This window comes from Choloepus didactylus, chromosome 7 (assembly GCF_015220235.1).
Source record: "Choloepus didactylus isolate mChoDid1 chromosome 7, mChoDid1.pri, whole genome shotgun sequence".
Taxonomy (NCBI): Eukaryota; Metazoa; Chordata; class Mammalia; order Pilosa; family Megalonychidae; genus Choloepus; species Choloepus didactylus.
The window spans coordinates 54506115-54520206 of NC_051313.1; the positions used below are offsets into that span (position 1 = coordinate 54506115).

The window sequence follows — 14092 nt, forward strand, 5'->3', positions numbered from 1 at the left end:
CTTCATGGTGTCTTCCTCCAGCTGCTCCACTGGTACCACTTTGCTGAGCAGCCCATGGTGCAAGGTCTCTTGAGCTGAACTGGCAGAAGCATCTTTCTCAGGGCTCTAGAAAATAGTGGACTACAGTGACAGGGAGCTTGCCAAATTAAGAATTTAGGTGATATTTAATTTAATGGGTTCCTTAAATTTAAGTGGTATATATGCTACTAGAATAAAAATTAAAAAAAAAAAAAACAAAACCCATAGGACTGTACAACACAGTGACCCCCTAATGTAAATTGTGAACTTATTTCATCAGTTATAACAAAGGTAGCACAGCACTGCAAAGTGTTAATAATAGGGAAAACTGAGGATATAGAGTAGTGTATGGACACGCTGGATTGTCTGCATGATTTTTCTGTAATCTTAAAACTTCTCTGATTAACAAAAAAAGAGATTAGGCTTTAAATAAAAATATTGACAACAAAATAAGGATCTAATGGAAAGATATTATATACTATGAGGTGGACAATTTAATTATTTAAAGTGAAATGGAATGAAAGCATTTTCTTAATGGTGTTACAAAAGATAAAACCTTCTGTGCAAATAAAGCCTAAAATACCATTTTGTGAATAAAAAGTGTCCCCTCCTGCACTCCTTACCAGTTTGGTTTTGGCCTATGCTCCCAGTGTGGATCCCTGGTCCCAGTTCCAGAGGGAACAGAGTAACCCTCATGCACATGCTGGGAGCATGTATGTCTGGCCCAGTCTGTCTTGTGGTGGCCTAAGGGACTCACCATCCCACAACTTGCCTTGTAGAAGGCTGCTCACTTACCTCTCCTACAGAATGCTATCTAGGGCAAGAGATTTATGACTGTGGGATATACAGTGCAGTGCCCAGAACCAAGAGGAAACTGTTTCCTTGGGAATAAGGGACATTTGTAACCATGTAAATGGGGAAATTACTAGGACCACATGTTCATGCCCAGACAAGGAGCAGAAAGAATTGGGGAGGCCCCACTCTTTGGCTTGGAGCTGTTCTCATATAATGCCTTGTATGGATAAACCTTAAAGGAGAGCACGTGCACAGGTCAATCTGCAAAGACTGGTAAAGGAATATTCTTTTTCCCTTTTTTTTTTTTAATTAACTTCTGGCATTCAAGGAAAACTTGGTCATAACACTAGCTGGATATATGCTTAAGGAACAGATATCACAGGTCTAAATTTCAGCAACAACACATTAAAATATTAAAATGGCCAGGTTTCAACAAAAGGTTACAAAACATACAAAGAAACAGGAAGTGATGACCCAGGCAAAGAGAAGATTAAAGCCTTAGAAAGCATCAACAAGTACAGACCTGGGATATAGCATACAAAGACTTAAAAAGAAAAGGTACTAAATGTGTTCAAAGAGCTAACGGAAGACATGGTTGAGGAAATAAAGGAAGTCAGGGAAATGATAAACACAAAGAGAATATCAATAGAGATGTGGAAATTACGAAAAGGAACCAAACCTTTAATGAGTTTTGGTAATAAAACCTATTTTTTTTTTTTTTTTTTACCTTGCTACATGATAAAAGTAGTGTATTTTAATTCATGTTATGCCATAGGAATCAATGTGAGCCTAGGCCTAGTTTATTATTTTTATAATAGAATCAAAGGATGTTAGAGATGGACAGAACCTTGTCTTCTTTGGCTAAATGAATTTTTCTATTAGAGAAGCTAAATGACTAAATGTCTTGTCATAAGCCATACAGCTACTTGGTGAAAGAGGCACCAGAACCCAGATCTCAGTTTTGTTCCTCAAGCATTTATTGAGCCTCTTTGATGAACAGGAATTGTGCTAGGCCCTGGGGACACTAAAGTGAGTAGGACATTTTCCCAGCCCTCAGAGAGCTCAGACACTATTGAAGCCAGATAAAATAAATAGATTAAATTAACATGGTAAGCGCTATGACACAGGTGTACATAGTGTGCTTTGGGAGCATAAAGAAAATCCGTTGTCTAGTGTAAGAATTAGGACTTTTTTAGAGGGCTAGAGACCTGCGTTATATATATATATTTTTTTTAATTCAGTTTTATTGAGATATATTCACATACCATACAATCATCCATGGTATACAATCAGCTGTGCACAGTACCATCATATAGTTGTGCATTTATCACCCCAATCTATTTTTTTTTAATTTTATTTTGAAATAAATTCAAACTTACAGGAACAGTTGCAAAAACAATACAAAACCCATACACAGAACTCCAGCATACCCCAACCCCCCTCCCCCAATACCCTGATCCACTAACTTTAACATCCTGTCACAGCACCATTTCTTTCCCTCCCTCCCTCCCTCCCTATCATCCATCATCTATTGCTCTGTTTTTTGAACATAAGACAGCAAGCTGCACACGTCCTTGAACAATGTAATTCAAATCTATAATTTCCATGAATAAGAACATTCTTTTATGCAGTCCCGTTAAGTGCAGCTAAGAAGTTCAAGAAATTCAACATTGATACAAAGCTTACATTCTATATTTCCTTTTTTTTTTTTTTTTTTTCCTTATGTCCCAACTGTGTCCCTTTGAGCCTCCTCTCCTCCATCCTCAGATCCCATCCAGGATCATCCTTGGAATTTAATTGTCATTATCTATTTAGACTTTTTCTTTTTTTTTTTTTTCCAATTGTGGAAACATATACAGCCTAAATCTTTCATTCCAACTCCTCCCTATCATTCCATCAATGGGATTAATCACATTTATAATGTTGTAATGCTATCACCTTCCCACCATGCATTACTAGAAATTTCCCTTCACCCCAAACAGAAACCCGACACTCATTTCTTAACTCCGCATTGCCCCTTGCCCCACTTCTCATAACCCATACTCTACTTTTCATCTCTGTGGTTATATTCTCTGATACTTTGTGTTTACCGTGGGGCTTAAATTTAACCTCTTAAATCTATAACAATCTTGTTTTTCTTTGATACCAACTTAACTTCAATAGGACATGTAAACTATGTTCCTCTACTCCTCCATTCCCCCACCTTTATGTAGTTCTTGTAAAAAATTACATATTTAACATTGAGTCCAAAACCACTGATTTATCATTACAGTTTATGTATTTTAGATCCTGTAGGAAGTAAATAGTGGAGTTACAAATCAAAAATACAGTAATATTGGTATTTATATTTACCAGGTGATCTTTACTGGAAATCTTTATTTCTTCATGTGATTTCAGTCAATTGTGTAGTGTCTCTTCCTTTCAGCCTGCTCAGTTCCCTTTAGCATTTCTCATAGGACTGATCTACCGATGATGAAGTCCCTCAGCTTTTGATTATCCGGGAATGTTTTCATCTCCCCCTCATTTTTACCCTCCAGTTTTTGTGAATTTTCTGTCTCTGATGGTTATTGACTTCTATTTGTATTCCACTTGTGGTCAGAGAATGTGCTTTGAATAAATTCAATTTTTTTAAAATTTATTGAGGCTTGTTTTATGTCCCAGCCTATGGTCTATTCTGGAGAAAGATCCATGATCACTAGAGAAGAATGTGTGTCCTGGTGATTTGGGATGTAATGTTCTATATATGTCGTTAAATTTCTCTGTATCTCTCTCCTTTCTTTGTTTCTCTGTCGGTAGGGCTCCCTTTAGTACCTGAAGTAGGGAAGGTCTTTTATTAGCAAAATCTCTCAGCATTTGTTTGTCTGTGAAAAATTGAAGCTCTCCCTCAAATTTGAAGGAGAGTTTTGCTGGATAAAGTATTCTTGGTTGGAAATTTTTCTCTCTCAGAATTTTAAATATATCATGCCACTGCCTTCTTGCCTCCATGGTGGCTGCTGAGCAGTCACTACTTAGTCTTACATTGTTTCCTTTGTATGTGGTGAATTGCTTTTCTCTTGCTGCTTTCAGGACTTGGTCTTTCTCTTCAGTATTTGACAGTCTGATCAGAATATGTCTTAGAGTGGGTTTATTTGGATTTATTCTATTTAGAGTTCGCTGGGCATTTATGCTTTGTGTATTTATATTGTGTAAAAGGTTTGGGAAGTATTCCCCAATAATTTCTTTGAATACTCTTTCTAGACCCTTACCCTTCTCTTCCCCTTCTGGGATACCAATGAGTCTTAAATTTGGACGTTTTATTTTATCTATCATATCCCTGAGATCCATTACAATTTTTTTCAATTTTTTCCCCATTCTTTCTTTTGTTCTTTCATTTTCTGTTCTGTTGTCCTCGAGGAGGCGGAGTTGTTCAACTTCCTCTAATCTTGTATTATGAGTATCCAGAGTCTTTTTAATTTGGCCAACAGTTTCTTTTATTTCCATAAGATCTTCTATTTTTTTATTTACTCTTGCAATGTCTTCTTTATGCTCTTCTAGGGTCTTCTTGATGTCCTTTATATCCTGTGCCATGCTCTCATTGTTAGTCTGTGGTTCTTTGATTAATTGTGCCAAGTACTGTGTCTCTTCTTATCTTTTGATTTGGGTGTTTGGGTTTGGGTTCCCCATATCATCTGGTTTTATCATATGCTTTAAGATTTTCTGTTGTTTTTGGCCTCTTGGCATTTGCTTTACTTGATAGGGATCTTTCCAGATATAAAAAATACCGATCTCTAATTCGTCAGATCTACAGTTTGGTGGCATACACTTTCTTTACTACCCAGCAGATGGCGTCCGCGAGTCACCTATTCCCTTTAAGTCAGTTTTCCCCAACTTTTTCTTTTTGGTGTCTGAGGATTTGATTCTTGTGGGATTCAGTTTGTGCTCTAAGTTTGGGTGTGTTGTTGGTGCTGTCCGCCGTGAATGTGGGGCGTGTGTCTGAGCAGTTAGGGAGGCAGGGCAGCCTTAATGGTCAAACCTCCCAGGTGTTCCCGGAGATTTAAGGCTGTTGCAAGAGTCTAAGCTTTCATTTCAGTCTTGCCACAGATTGTTTCTGCCGCTGACCCACAAGTCCTTGGTATTGGCGTAGGGTCCCTGGGATTTCCGAGTGGGCCCTCCTTCTCAGCCGTGCTCTTCCAGGACCTCTGCTGAGGGAAGGCTGTGGTACGTCACAAGTGCACGCCGTCCCTTCAGGGAAGCCCTGGGCCTCCGGGCTGTGCAGGGGCATTCCCAGCCTGCTTTAAAGTTGGTTGAATGGGGCATGTTAATTTCCCCCTTTTCTCACAGCTCTGTCTTCCCAGCTCTGGGACAATTAGCTGTGGGTGCACTAAAGGCCACTGTCCACGGCCGATATTGTGGTGTGTGTGCGGTGCACCGTGCTGCGGAAATCCCTGTCACACTGGTACCCTTGGCCCGGCTCCGGGCTATAGCTCCGGCCCAGGCAGGAGCATTCCCAGCCCGCCAGGGAGATGGCTGCAAGGGGCGCGGTTTCTTTCTCCTCTTGGCTCCCCTCTGCCCCCCTGGCCCTGAGGCAATCAGCAGCAAGCTGTCTCCACTCCAGACACCAAGAGGTTGGCACAGCCTGCTCCTGCTGTTCTTCACTGTGTGGTTCTCACTGTCGTAACTGCAGCCGCTCCCGGTTTTGTTTTTTTTTTTTTTTTTTTTAAAGAACTAGTCCATCTCCAAATGCCAACCCATGGTTTCCCCACACTGCAGCACGGCCGCCGGACTTTCATCTGGCTCACTCACTTGTTTCAGAATGCAGACTCCTCGTTTCACCAAATGCATGGTCCCTGTGGATTTAGCAGACCTTGTCCGGCTGGTGCATCGCTGGAACTGGTGTTCTGGGTCACTTTCTGGCTTTTATCTAGTATTTTTCATGGAGGTGTTTTTTTGCCCTGTCTCACCTAGCTGCCATCTTAGGTTCTGCATTATATTTTAAAGGATGAATAATTAAGAATTTAAGCCTTGTTAAAAAAATCTGCTCACTGCTATCATTTCCCCTTCTCTGGATCACTCTCATTTATTGAAGGCTTTAGCCCCAAATCACTGTTTTCTTCTTTATCTACATACTACTCTTGTTAATGACCCCAGTATTATTTGTATATGATCTCCCTGTCCCCTCAGTTTCTCAATATCCTCACCTCCAATCAGATTCTCTTTTACCATCCTCATCTACCTCCTCCCGTGGTATGCTCTACATGTTTTCATTTCATTTTCATTCTGACCATCACCATTTTACCTTTTCACTTTTCTACCCTCTTCCCTATCTTCAATTTCCTCCTTAAAGAGTTTAGATTGCACAACCCATTATTAAATCACTGTCACCAAAATCTTTAATTCCATAGCCCTTACCTGTTTAAACCTGGCAAAACCGACTTCTTCCAGCTAAATTTTGCTGGAGAAAACCATACAGTCCCTCTTACTGATTGGCCTGACTTAAAATTCTTGATGAGAAATCTTAAATGACAGTGAGAGCTCTAGAATGTTTGCTCTTCTACTCTCCAAAATTACTTATTTCAGAACTTCTCTTTAACCCACAATTCAACATGTGCTCTGCCCCTTCCATTCGACTAAATATCTTGCCTTTTATAAATCAATGAGAAAGCAGACATAATCTAAGAACTTCTCTTAACTTTGCACCTTCAAATCTCCCAACATGTATGCTTTGTACTTGACCTCTTAGCCTGCTTTGTGTTACACTAGAAGTGCCAGTGCTTCTTTCAAAGGTTAATTCCTCTTCACTGGATCTCATCTCTTCTCATCTGTGGACTTTTATATAGCTTCACTTTGATATTTCTGCTTCCTCACCTTGTCTCAGCCCTCCTTCCATAGTTAGGCGGTCTCTGTCATCCTCTTGAAACTGCTCTTGTCAAGGCCATCCATGACTTTCATGCTGTCAAATCCAGTGTTTCTTTCTCCTCATCTCAATCTCTTAGGAGCTTCCAACCCAGTTGACCACTCCCTTTCTGAAATACTTCTCTTGGTTCCATGATGTCTGGTTTCCTTCCTACTTTACTGGCCACTTGGTTTTGCTCATAAACTCCATTTTTCTTTTTGATCTTTAAATCTTGAAATATCATGGGGCTCTCACTTCTGGATCTTTTCTCCTTTCCATCTGTATTCTTTCCTTGAGTCAACTTGTCGGGCCTGGTGGCTCTAGAAACTTAATATGAAGGTAACACCCAAATTTATGTTAATAACTCTAAGTTTTTCCTGAGCTCTAGACCATATATTACATTATTGCTTAAATATCTCCACTTGGTTGTCCTGTACACTCTTCCATCTGTTCCTTTCCTAGTCTTTGACATCTTAGGGAATGGTACCATATACTCATTTTCTTAAGCCAAAACCTGGGAGTTCTCCTTAATTTCTCTCTTTCCATCTTACCCATTCATTCTCCAAGCATGATCCAGAACAGTAATTTTGAAACAATCAGATCACATCACTCCTGTGCTTGCAATCTTCTAGTGGCTTCCCATAATATTTAAAATAAGTTCCAGTCTTCTGGCCTCAGATGAAATATGATCTCTGCCTATCTCTAACTTAATCCTGTAATAATTCCATGTTTAATGCTAATTCAGGAACTTTACAATTGTTTTCTCTGCCTTGAAAACTTTACTGCCAGGTCTTTAAATGGTTAGCTCTTTTTTATTCAATCATTTAGCTCAAATGCCACCCTTAAAAAGGTCTTTCCATTGATAGCACCTGATGTAATAATGGTGCCCATTATTAGATCTTTACACCAGTTAATCTGCCATATTACCCTGTTTTGTTTTTTCATAGCAGTTATAATTATTTGAATTTATCTTGTTTGTGTTCAATGTCTCCTTTTCTCTTCTTCCAAAAAAGTATAAGCTCTACTAGTACAGGTACCACATCTGACTTATTCATTGCTCTCTAAGCCTAGTACCGTAGAATAGTGCCTGGTACATAGTGAGCTCTAAATGAATAATTGTTAAATGATTGGAATTCAGAGGTGTGCCTTTTTCAAACATGTGCATGGTTATTTAATCATAGAAGTTTAGATTAAGTTAAAGTTTCTACTTTTTTTATGCTTCCTTTGTCTCCCACTACCCACCCCCAGAATGTTTAAAATGTATGTACTCTGCCAATTCTCTAGTATTTTTAATGAAATTTTATTGAGATATAATCACATAACCTAGTCATTCAAAGTGTACAATCAGTTGTTCACAGTGTTGTTATATAGTTGTGCTTTCATCACCACAGTCAAACTTTGAATATTTTCATTACTCCAAAAAATAAAATAAAAAGAACATCCAAAACATCTCATCCCCTCTCCCCCCATTGTTCATTTACTAATTCTCTAGTTTTTAAAAGAACAAATCTTATAATCTTGTAAAGAATTTGACCAAATACTTAAGTATGACCACGCCCTCTGGTTTTGAGTACATCTTAATTATTAGATCATTTTTGCTACTTCTTTTATTCTGGTTTGTATTTCATTTGCAGTTTCTGAATTTCCTACTGAATTCAATGATGAAACCTATTGTAATTTTTAAATAATTAAAAGTCAAGATAAGTTATGTAATTTTCATTGTTTGAATATGTTAATGGTCTCTAAAATGAATTTGTACAAGTGTACTTTAAGCTAATTTAGACCTTCTAGTTTGAAGATGAAAATAGGTATGATATAGTGATACCTATTCATATTCAGCTGGTTATTCAGTGTCATATCAAGTGATAATATTTATGTTGCCAGAGCTCATTTACTCCCTCACAACTTCAGTTTATTTTATAGGATGGTATTCTAGAAGAACAATTACGGATGTATCTTCACTGTTGTTTGAAACTTTGTGAATACTGGGAGCCAAATATTGCAATTGTTACCATTCTCTGGGAATATTATAGTAAAAACCTGGTAAGTGAATAGAATATGGATTTGTTCCAGGCATTTAGAGAATTTTTACATGTTATTTGAAGAACACTTTCGTGGTTTAATTATTAATAGTTCTGGGTTTTTTTAAAGAAGTTAATTTTTGTTCAAAGTAGATTGGAATAGCTCAAGAATTATTTCACAGATATTGTTTATAGAGGTTTTGCATGAGAGGGGGAGAGAATTTGGTGTCCCTTTTCTCTGAGAGTGAGCATAGACCAAGCAGCAAAATTGCAGCAGAAAGATATTTTTAAAAATTCTCATTTATAAATGTCTTCTGTATGATAATAATAATTATTGATTACTTGTGATACACTGAACAGGTACTACTGTCTTGGATAAGACACATTCTAGGCCCTTGAATAGCTTTCAGGCTAGTGGGCAGGTCCTGTGTTATTATAAAAAAGTTAAAATACCCTGGAAAGCCAAAAGAGGGAGCTTCTAACCCAGTGTATAGACTCAAGGAAGCCTTTCCAAGGTCTTAATTTTTGAACCTGTCCTTAGGGGATAAGTGGAATTTTCCAAGTCCAGAAAAAAAGGTGCATCCAGGCAGAAATAACAGTATAGACAAATGTATGGAGACATAAAAAGATAGGCCTGTGGTGACTATGGAGAGACAGGAGATATGGAGAGTAGAGAAGGTAGGTTAGGGCTAGACTATGAAGAGGTGTGGATAATGTGCAGTTGAGTTATGGTTTATTCAAGAGACATTGGAAAACAAGAATGTGATATATTAGATATGTGTTTACAAAAAATTTTTCAGAAAGTGGTGTAAGATGATGAATTAGGTATAGATGATTAAGTAGTCTATTGCAGCAGTATAAACAAATAAGGGGTGTGGGTAGAAAAGAGAGGATAAATTTAGAAGATAAAATTTAAGATGTAGAATTAAGAAATTTAGTTACCTGTTGTGTATGGAAAGAAGAAGTGGTTTGGGATGTTTGGGTGCCTGAGTAAATAAATAGTGAACTCTTCAACCAAGATAGAAAATGGAAATGGAAGATTTATAAGTAAATAACAAGTTTGGATTTTAGACATATTGTGAGCTTATTAAAAATGAGAAAAATACCTTTCTCTGAAGCAAAGTTCGGGCTGATTGGAGAAATGATTGAGTACAGTTTTGGAGCAAAATGTATACAACTTAAGTTTAGAGCATCTTGTCATATCAGAAAGCAGGGAATGTATCAAAGTAGACTAGAGTCATGTCAAAAGGACACAGGAGCCAACTTGAATGGACTCCCATTGCCCAAAGCTGGAGCAGTTTGAGCATACAAAAGAATAATGAATGCAATGGATTAAAACGATATCAAAGATGTTTAGATTCATGAGTTAATGAGACTTAAAAAAAAAGTTATTCTTAAAAAAAAACAAAAACAAAAACAACCTCATTCTGAACTGTAAATAAAGATACAAATTCTATTTTAGAGTAACCAAAAAGTTGATGGGCTAATAAATTCAGAAGGAATGATAGAAATAGAAAATCACCATTTTGGGTGTCTGATGAAATAAGACATCTGAGCAACAGTCATCAATGACTGCTAAAACCATTAAGTAAAAGGCTGCTGGGGATCACTGAAATGGATGGATCATGCCGACAACCTGATCAGTCTTATCGGTAAAGAATAACTATCATATGTCCCTCTTGCCTAGATGCAATAGGAAGTACCCAGTACTACAATAAAAGACTCTTGCCAAAAAAAAAACCCTGACTTGAATCTAGTCAAGCTTCTAGATATAGCCACCAATTTACAGAAAAGATAGGGGATAAAAGAATATGTTATATGACACTAGGGGGATACAGCAGCTAAATCCAAAATGGAAAATTCTGCAAAACAAATGACCTGATTTTTCCAGTAAATAAATAGTAAGCAGAAAAGTGAGGAAACAAAATAAAAAGCTTTAGGAGACGTATCAACTGAATGCAACATATGGACCTTCGTTGTACTGTAATTTGAACACAGTGTTAAAAAGATATTTTGGGAACAATCCAGGAATTTTAACATCCCATGATATTTTGTGCTATATTGGAATTTTTATTCTAGAGGGTATATGATAATGGTTGTATAATATTTATGATTAAGAAGGGTGAAATTTTTATTGAACTAAGGTCTGCATCTTTCCATTTTTACTTGCTAAGAGATTTAATATTTGTTTCCTGTCTTCTTTTCATCTTAGAATAGTTCTTTCAGTATTTCTTGGCTTCCTTTGAAAGGCCTTACAAATATCATTAAGTCATCCTTGTCTATGCTTGAAATGGTGAAGACTTGCTGTTGCGATAAACAAGACCATGACCTATATAAATCCAGCAGTAGTTACACCATTTTCCTTTGCATTTTGGCAAAAGTTGTTAAGAAAGCAATGAAGAACAATGGCTCTCATCTTTGGAAGCAAGTCAAAGGAAGGTGTGTGCCCTATCTTTCTTTGCCATGGATGTTCACTGCTATTTTTGAAGAAGTGTTAAGTGTTTTGTATTTTTTAAGTTAACTTGTGCTTAGAGTCTTTGTAGTTTATGCATTTAAAATGTACTGCTAATGTAAGACAGCAAAATATGGAACTTTTGATCTCTCTCCAGTTATAGTATGGAGCATACCTAATATCTGTAACATGTGGAGGGTAGTTTCTTGTTTATCTCATTAGTGCTAAGGGTTGAAATTCTATATATTAAATACAGGGAAAGAAGGGAATTGTTTTTTCTTGCCCACATTAATTGTAATGCTATTATATAATCTGTTGCATACATTTTATTAAATACAAGGGATAGAAACAGAAGCATATCCAAATTGTGCAATGGCAGGTCATAGGTTCAACCTATAAAGCTTTGCGTTTGAGCCCAGTAGCCCCACGAGTCCTGCTTCCTTAAATGAAAACTGACTAAAATATGGTAGAATGAGATAACTCTTATGTTCTCATTTGGGGAGTGTGTTCTGGTTTCATTTCTGGAGTGATAAACCTTTTGTAACATTAGTCTGTTGCTCTGTTGTTCCCTTTTTTTCCTGAGAGTTTTCTTGTTTAATAGGTAATGATTTTTTTAATGCAATTTTATTGAGATACATTCACATACACTACAATCATCTGCAGTGTACAATCAGCTATTCACAGTACCATCATATAGTTGTGCATTCATCACCAGAATCAACTTTTGAACATTTTTCTTACTGAAATAAATAAATAAATAAAATTAAAAGTAAAAAAGAACACCCAAAACATTCCATCTCCCCCCATCCCACCCTACTTTTCATTTAGTTTTTGTCCCCATTTTTCTACTCATATGTCCATACACTGGATAAAGGGAATGTAAGCCATGAGGTTTTCGCAATCACACCATCACACCATGTAAGCTACATAGTTATGCAGTTGTCTTTAAGAATCAAGGCTACTGGGTTCAAAAATAGGTAATGAGTTTTAATTGCCTTCCCTTGTTTTACTCCTTTTTCTTGTTAGCCCTTTTTCTAGTCCTTTGGTACAGAATACCACTATCTACTACTTGCGCAGCTTATGTGGTGGAGACTCTCAGGGAGAGGTAGGAGACTCAAGAATCACTAAAGGAAATTAACTATTTGATTCCCACAGTGAGTAATTCTAAGGTTAAGGTGCTATAGTTTGAATTTTTTATCTAGGCTTTACCTTTTAAATGATAGCTTCTTTGTTAAACCTCAATAATTATTTGGCTCAAATGGTAAGTTTTTTGTATCATTTGCTGGTTTGTTTTTGAAACTTAAATCATTTTATGGAAGAAATAAAATTCATAGAACTTTATTGCTAAAAGAAATCTTTGGAATTCATTCAATAACAAGTCCATTTATTAGACAGATACTCTACACCAAGCACTATAATGAACATGATAGGAGACACAAAGATAATTAAACGGATTTTTACTTTCAGGAGTATGTCAGCTCTAGTAGTTCTTTATAAATAAGCACTTAACCTTTCATGAACATTAATTGTTTCTATTCTAAATAAATCAATTGTAGAAGTTACAAATTTAACAGTCCATAAGTAGGAATTCAAGATGAATTGTTTTCAATTCTAAACCCTTAGTTAATGAAAGAGAAATTATTCAACTATTAAATTATATTAAGTAGTATTGATGAAAGATTTTTTAATGACTAGTCTTGGACATTTGGACACTAATAAATTTTTCTTTCAGAGTAGGTAACAGTGATTCTTCCCAGCACTTTGGATTATCTTCGGGTATAAGTAGAGCCAAGAGCAAGACTTTTTGAGGGGTAGAGGGAGAAAGGTTTAAGGAAAAATGTTACACATCCAATTGTACTTAATAGATTGTATATTCCTTCTTATTTGCCAATAGAAGTAAGTAAAGAAAGGTGATGAGGAACTTGAATAAAAGGAAAAGCCTTAAACTATATATATATATAAAAACAAACATTTATACCATCCTTGGGGGAAGCCACTGAATCCTGTTACAGGTGATTTACTGCATCATTGGGAAATTTGAAGGTAGGGCTAGTCTATGAGATTGTTTTCTAAGTAGAAAAAGTGACATGGCAGCATCAAAACGAAGAATGACATGCTTTTCAAAGATGTATTTTTGTGAATGAAGCAATTTTATTAAAGCAGTTTTTATGTTTTACAGAATATATTCTAAATTCCATCAAAAAAGAATGGAAGAACTAACTGAAGTTGGTCTGCAGAACTTTTTCAACCTTTTTCTATTGTTAGCAGCTGTTGCAGAGGTGGAAGATGTGGCAAGTCATGTTTTAGACCTCCTGAATTTCCTCAAGCCTGCTTCTATAACATCTTCTCAAAGAGCCCTCATTTGGAAAGGTCAGATGGCCTTTCTCTTGATGTATGTGCAGAAAAATCTGGACATTGGTGTTTTGGCTGAGAAATTTTCATGTTCTTTCCGGGAGAAAGCAAAAGAGTTCTTGGTATCTAAGAATGATGAAATGGGACAGAAACATACTCTCTGGACACTTCTTTCCATCTACATTGATGGTGTCCAAGAAGTGTTTGAGACAAGCCATTGCTTGCATCCTTCCCATGAGAAACTGCTTAACGATGGATTTAGTATGCTTCTGCCAGCTTGTCGAGAAGCTGAACTTAGGGCAGTATTGAACTTTCTGCAAGCTGTTCTGGCCAGAGTCAGGTATGTTTTCTAGTAATGTGTTAATTTTATTGATTTGTTTTATATTAACTGTGCTGATTTTAAAGTTTTCCTTTTGACATACTCATGAAATCCAAATGTAGAGAAAAGATTTAGTTTTACTGCTATGTTGGTGTAAGTCCAGTAGTTTTCAAATTGTTATTTCAAAAAATAGTTCTTCAAAAGAAAGCTTATGTGCAAACACAAGAAGTAAAAGTAAATTCAGAATAGTTCTGGTGCAGTCC

The 14092-nt window shown here is 36.6% G+C and overlaps 1 protein-coding gene across 4 annotated transcripts in view; it reads left to right on the forward strand.

Annotated features, from left to right (window-relative positions):
* MMS22L (MMS22 like, DNA repair protein) overlaps positions 1-14092 on the forward strand; it is a 175300-nt gene that overhangs the window by 66156 nt on the left and 95052 nt on the right. For all 4 annotated transcript variants that reach the window (XM_037842496.1, XM_037842497.1, XM_037842499.1 and 1 more), the window contains 3 exons: positions 8609-8728; positions 10919-11145; positions 13338-13850. In XM_037842496.1, the coding sequence (XP_037698424.1) occupies positions 8609-8728; positions 10919-11145; positions 13338-13850 (860 nt within the window). The remainder of the gene's footprint in view (positions 1-8608; positions 8729-10918; positions 11146-13337; positions 13851-14092) is intronic.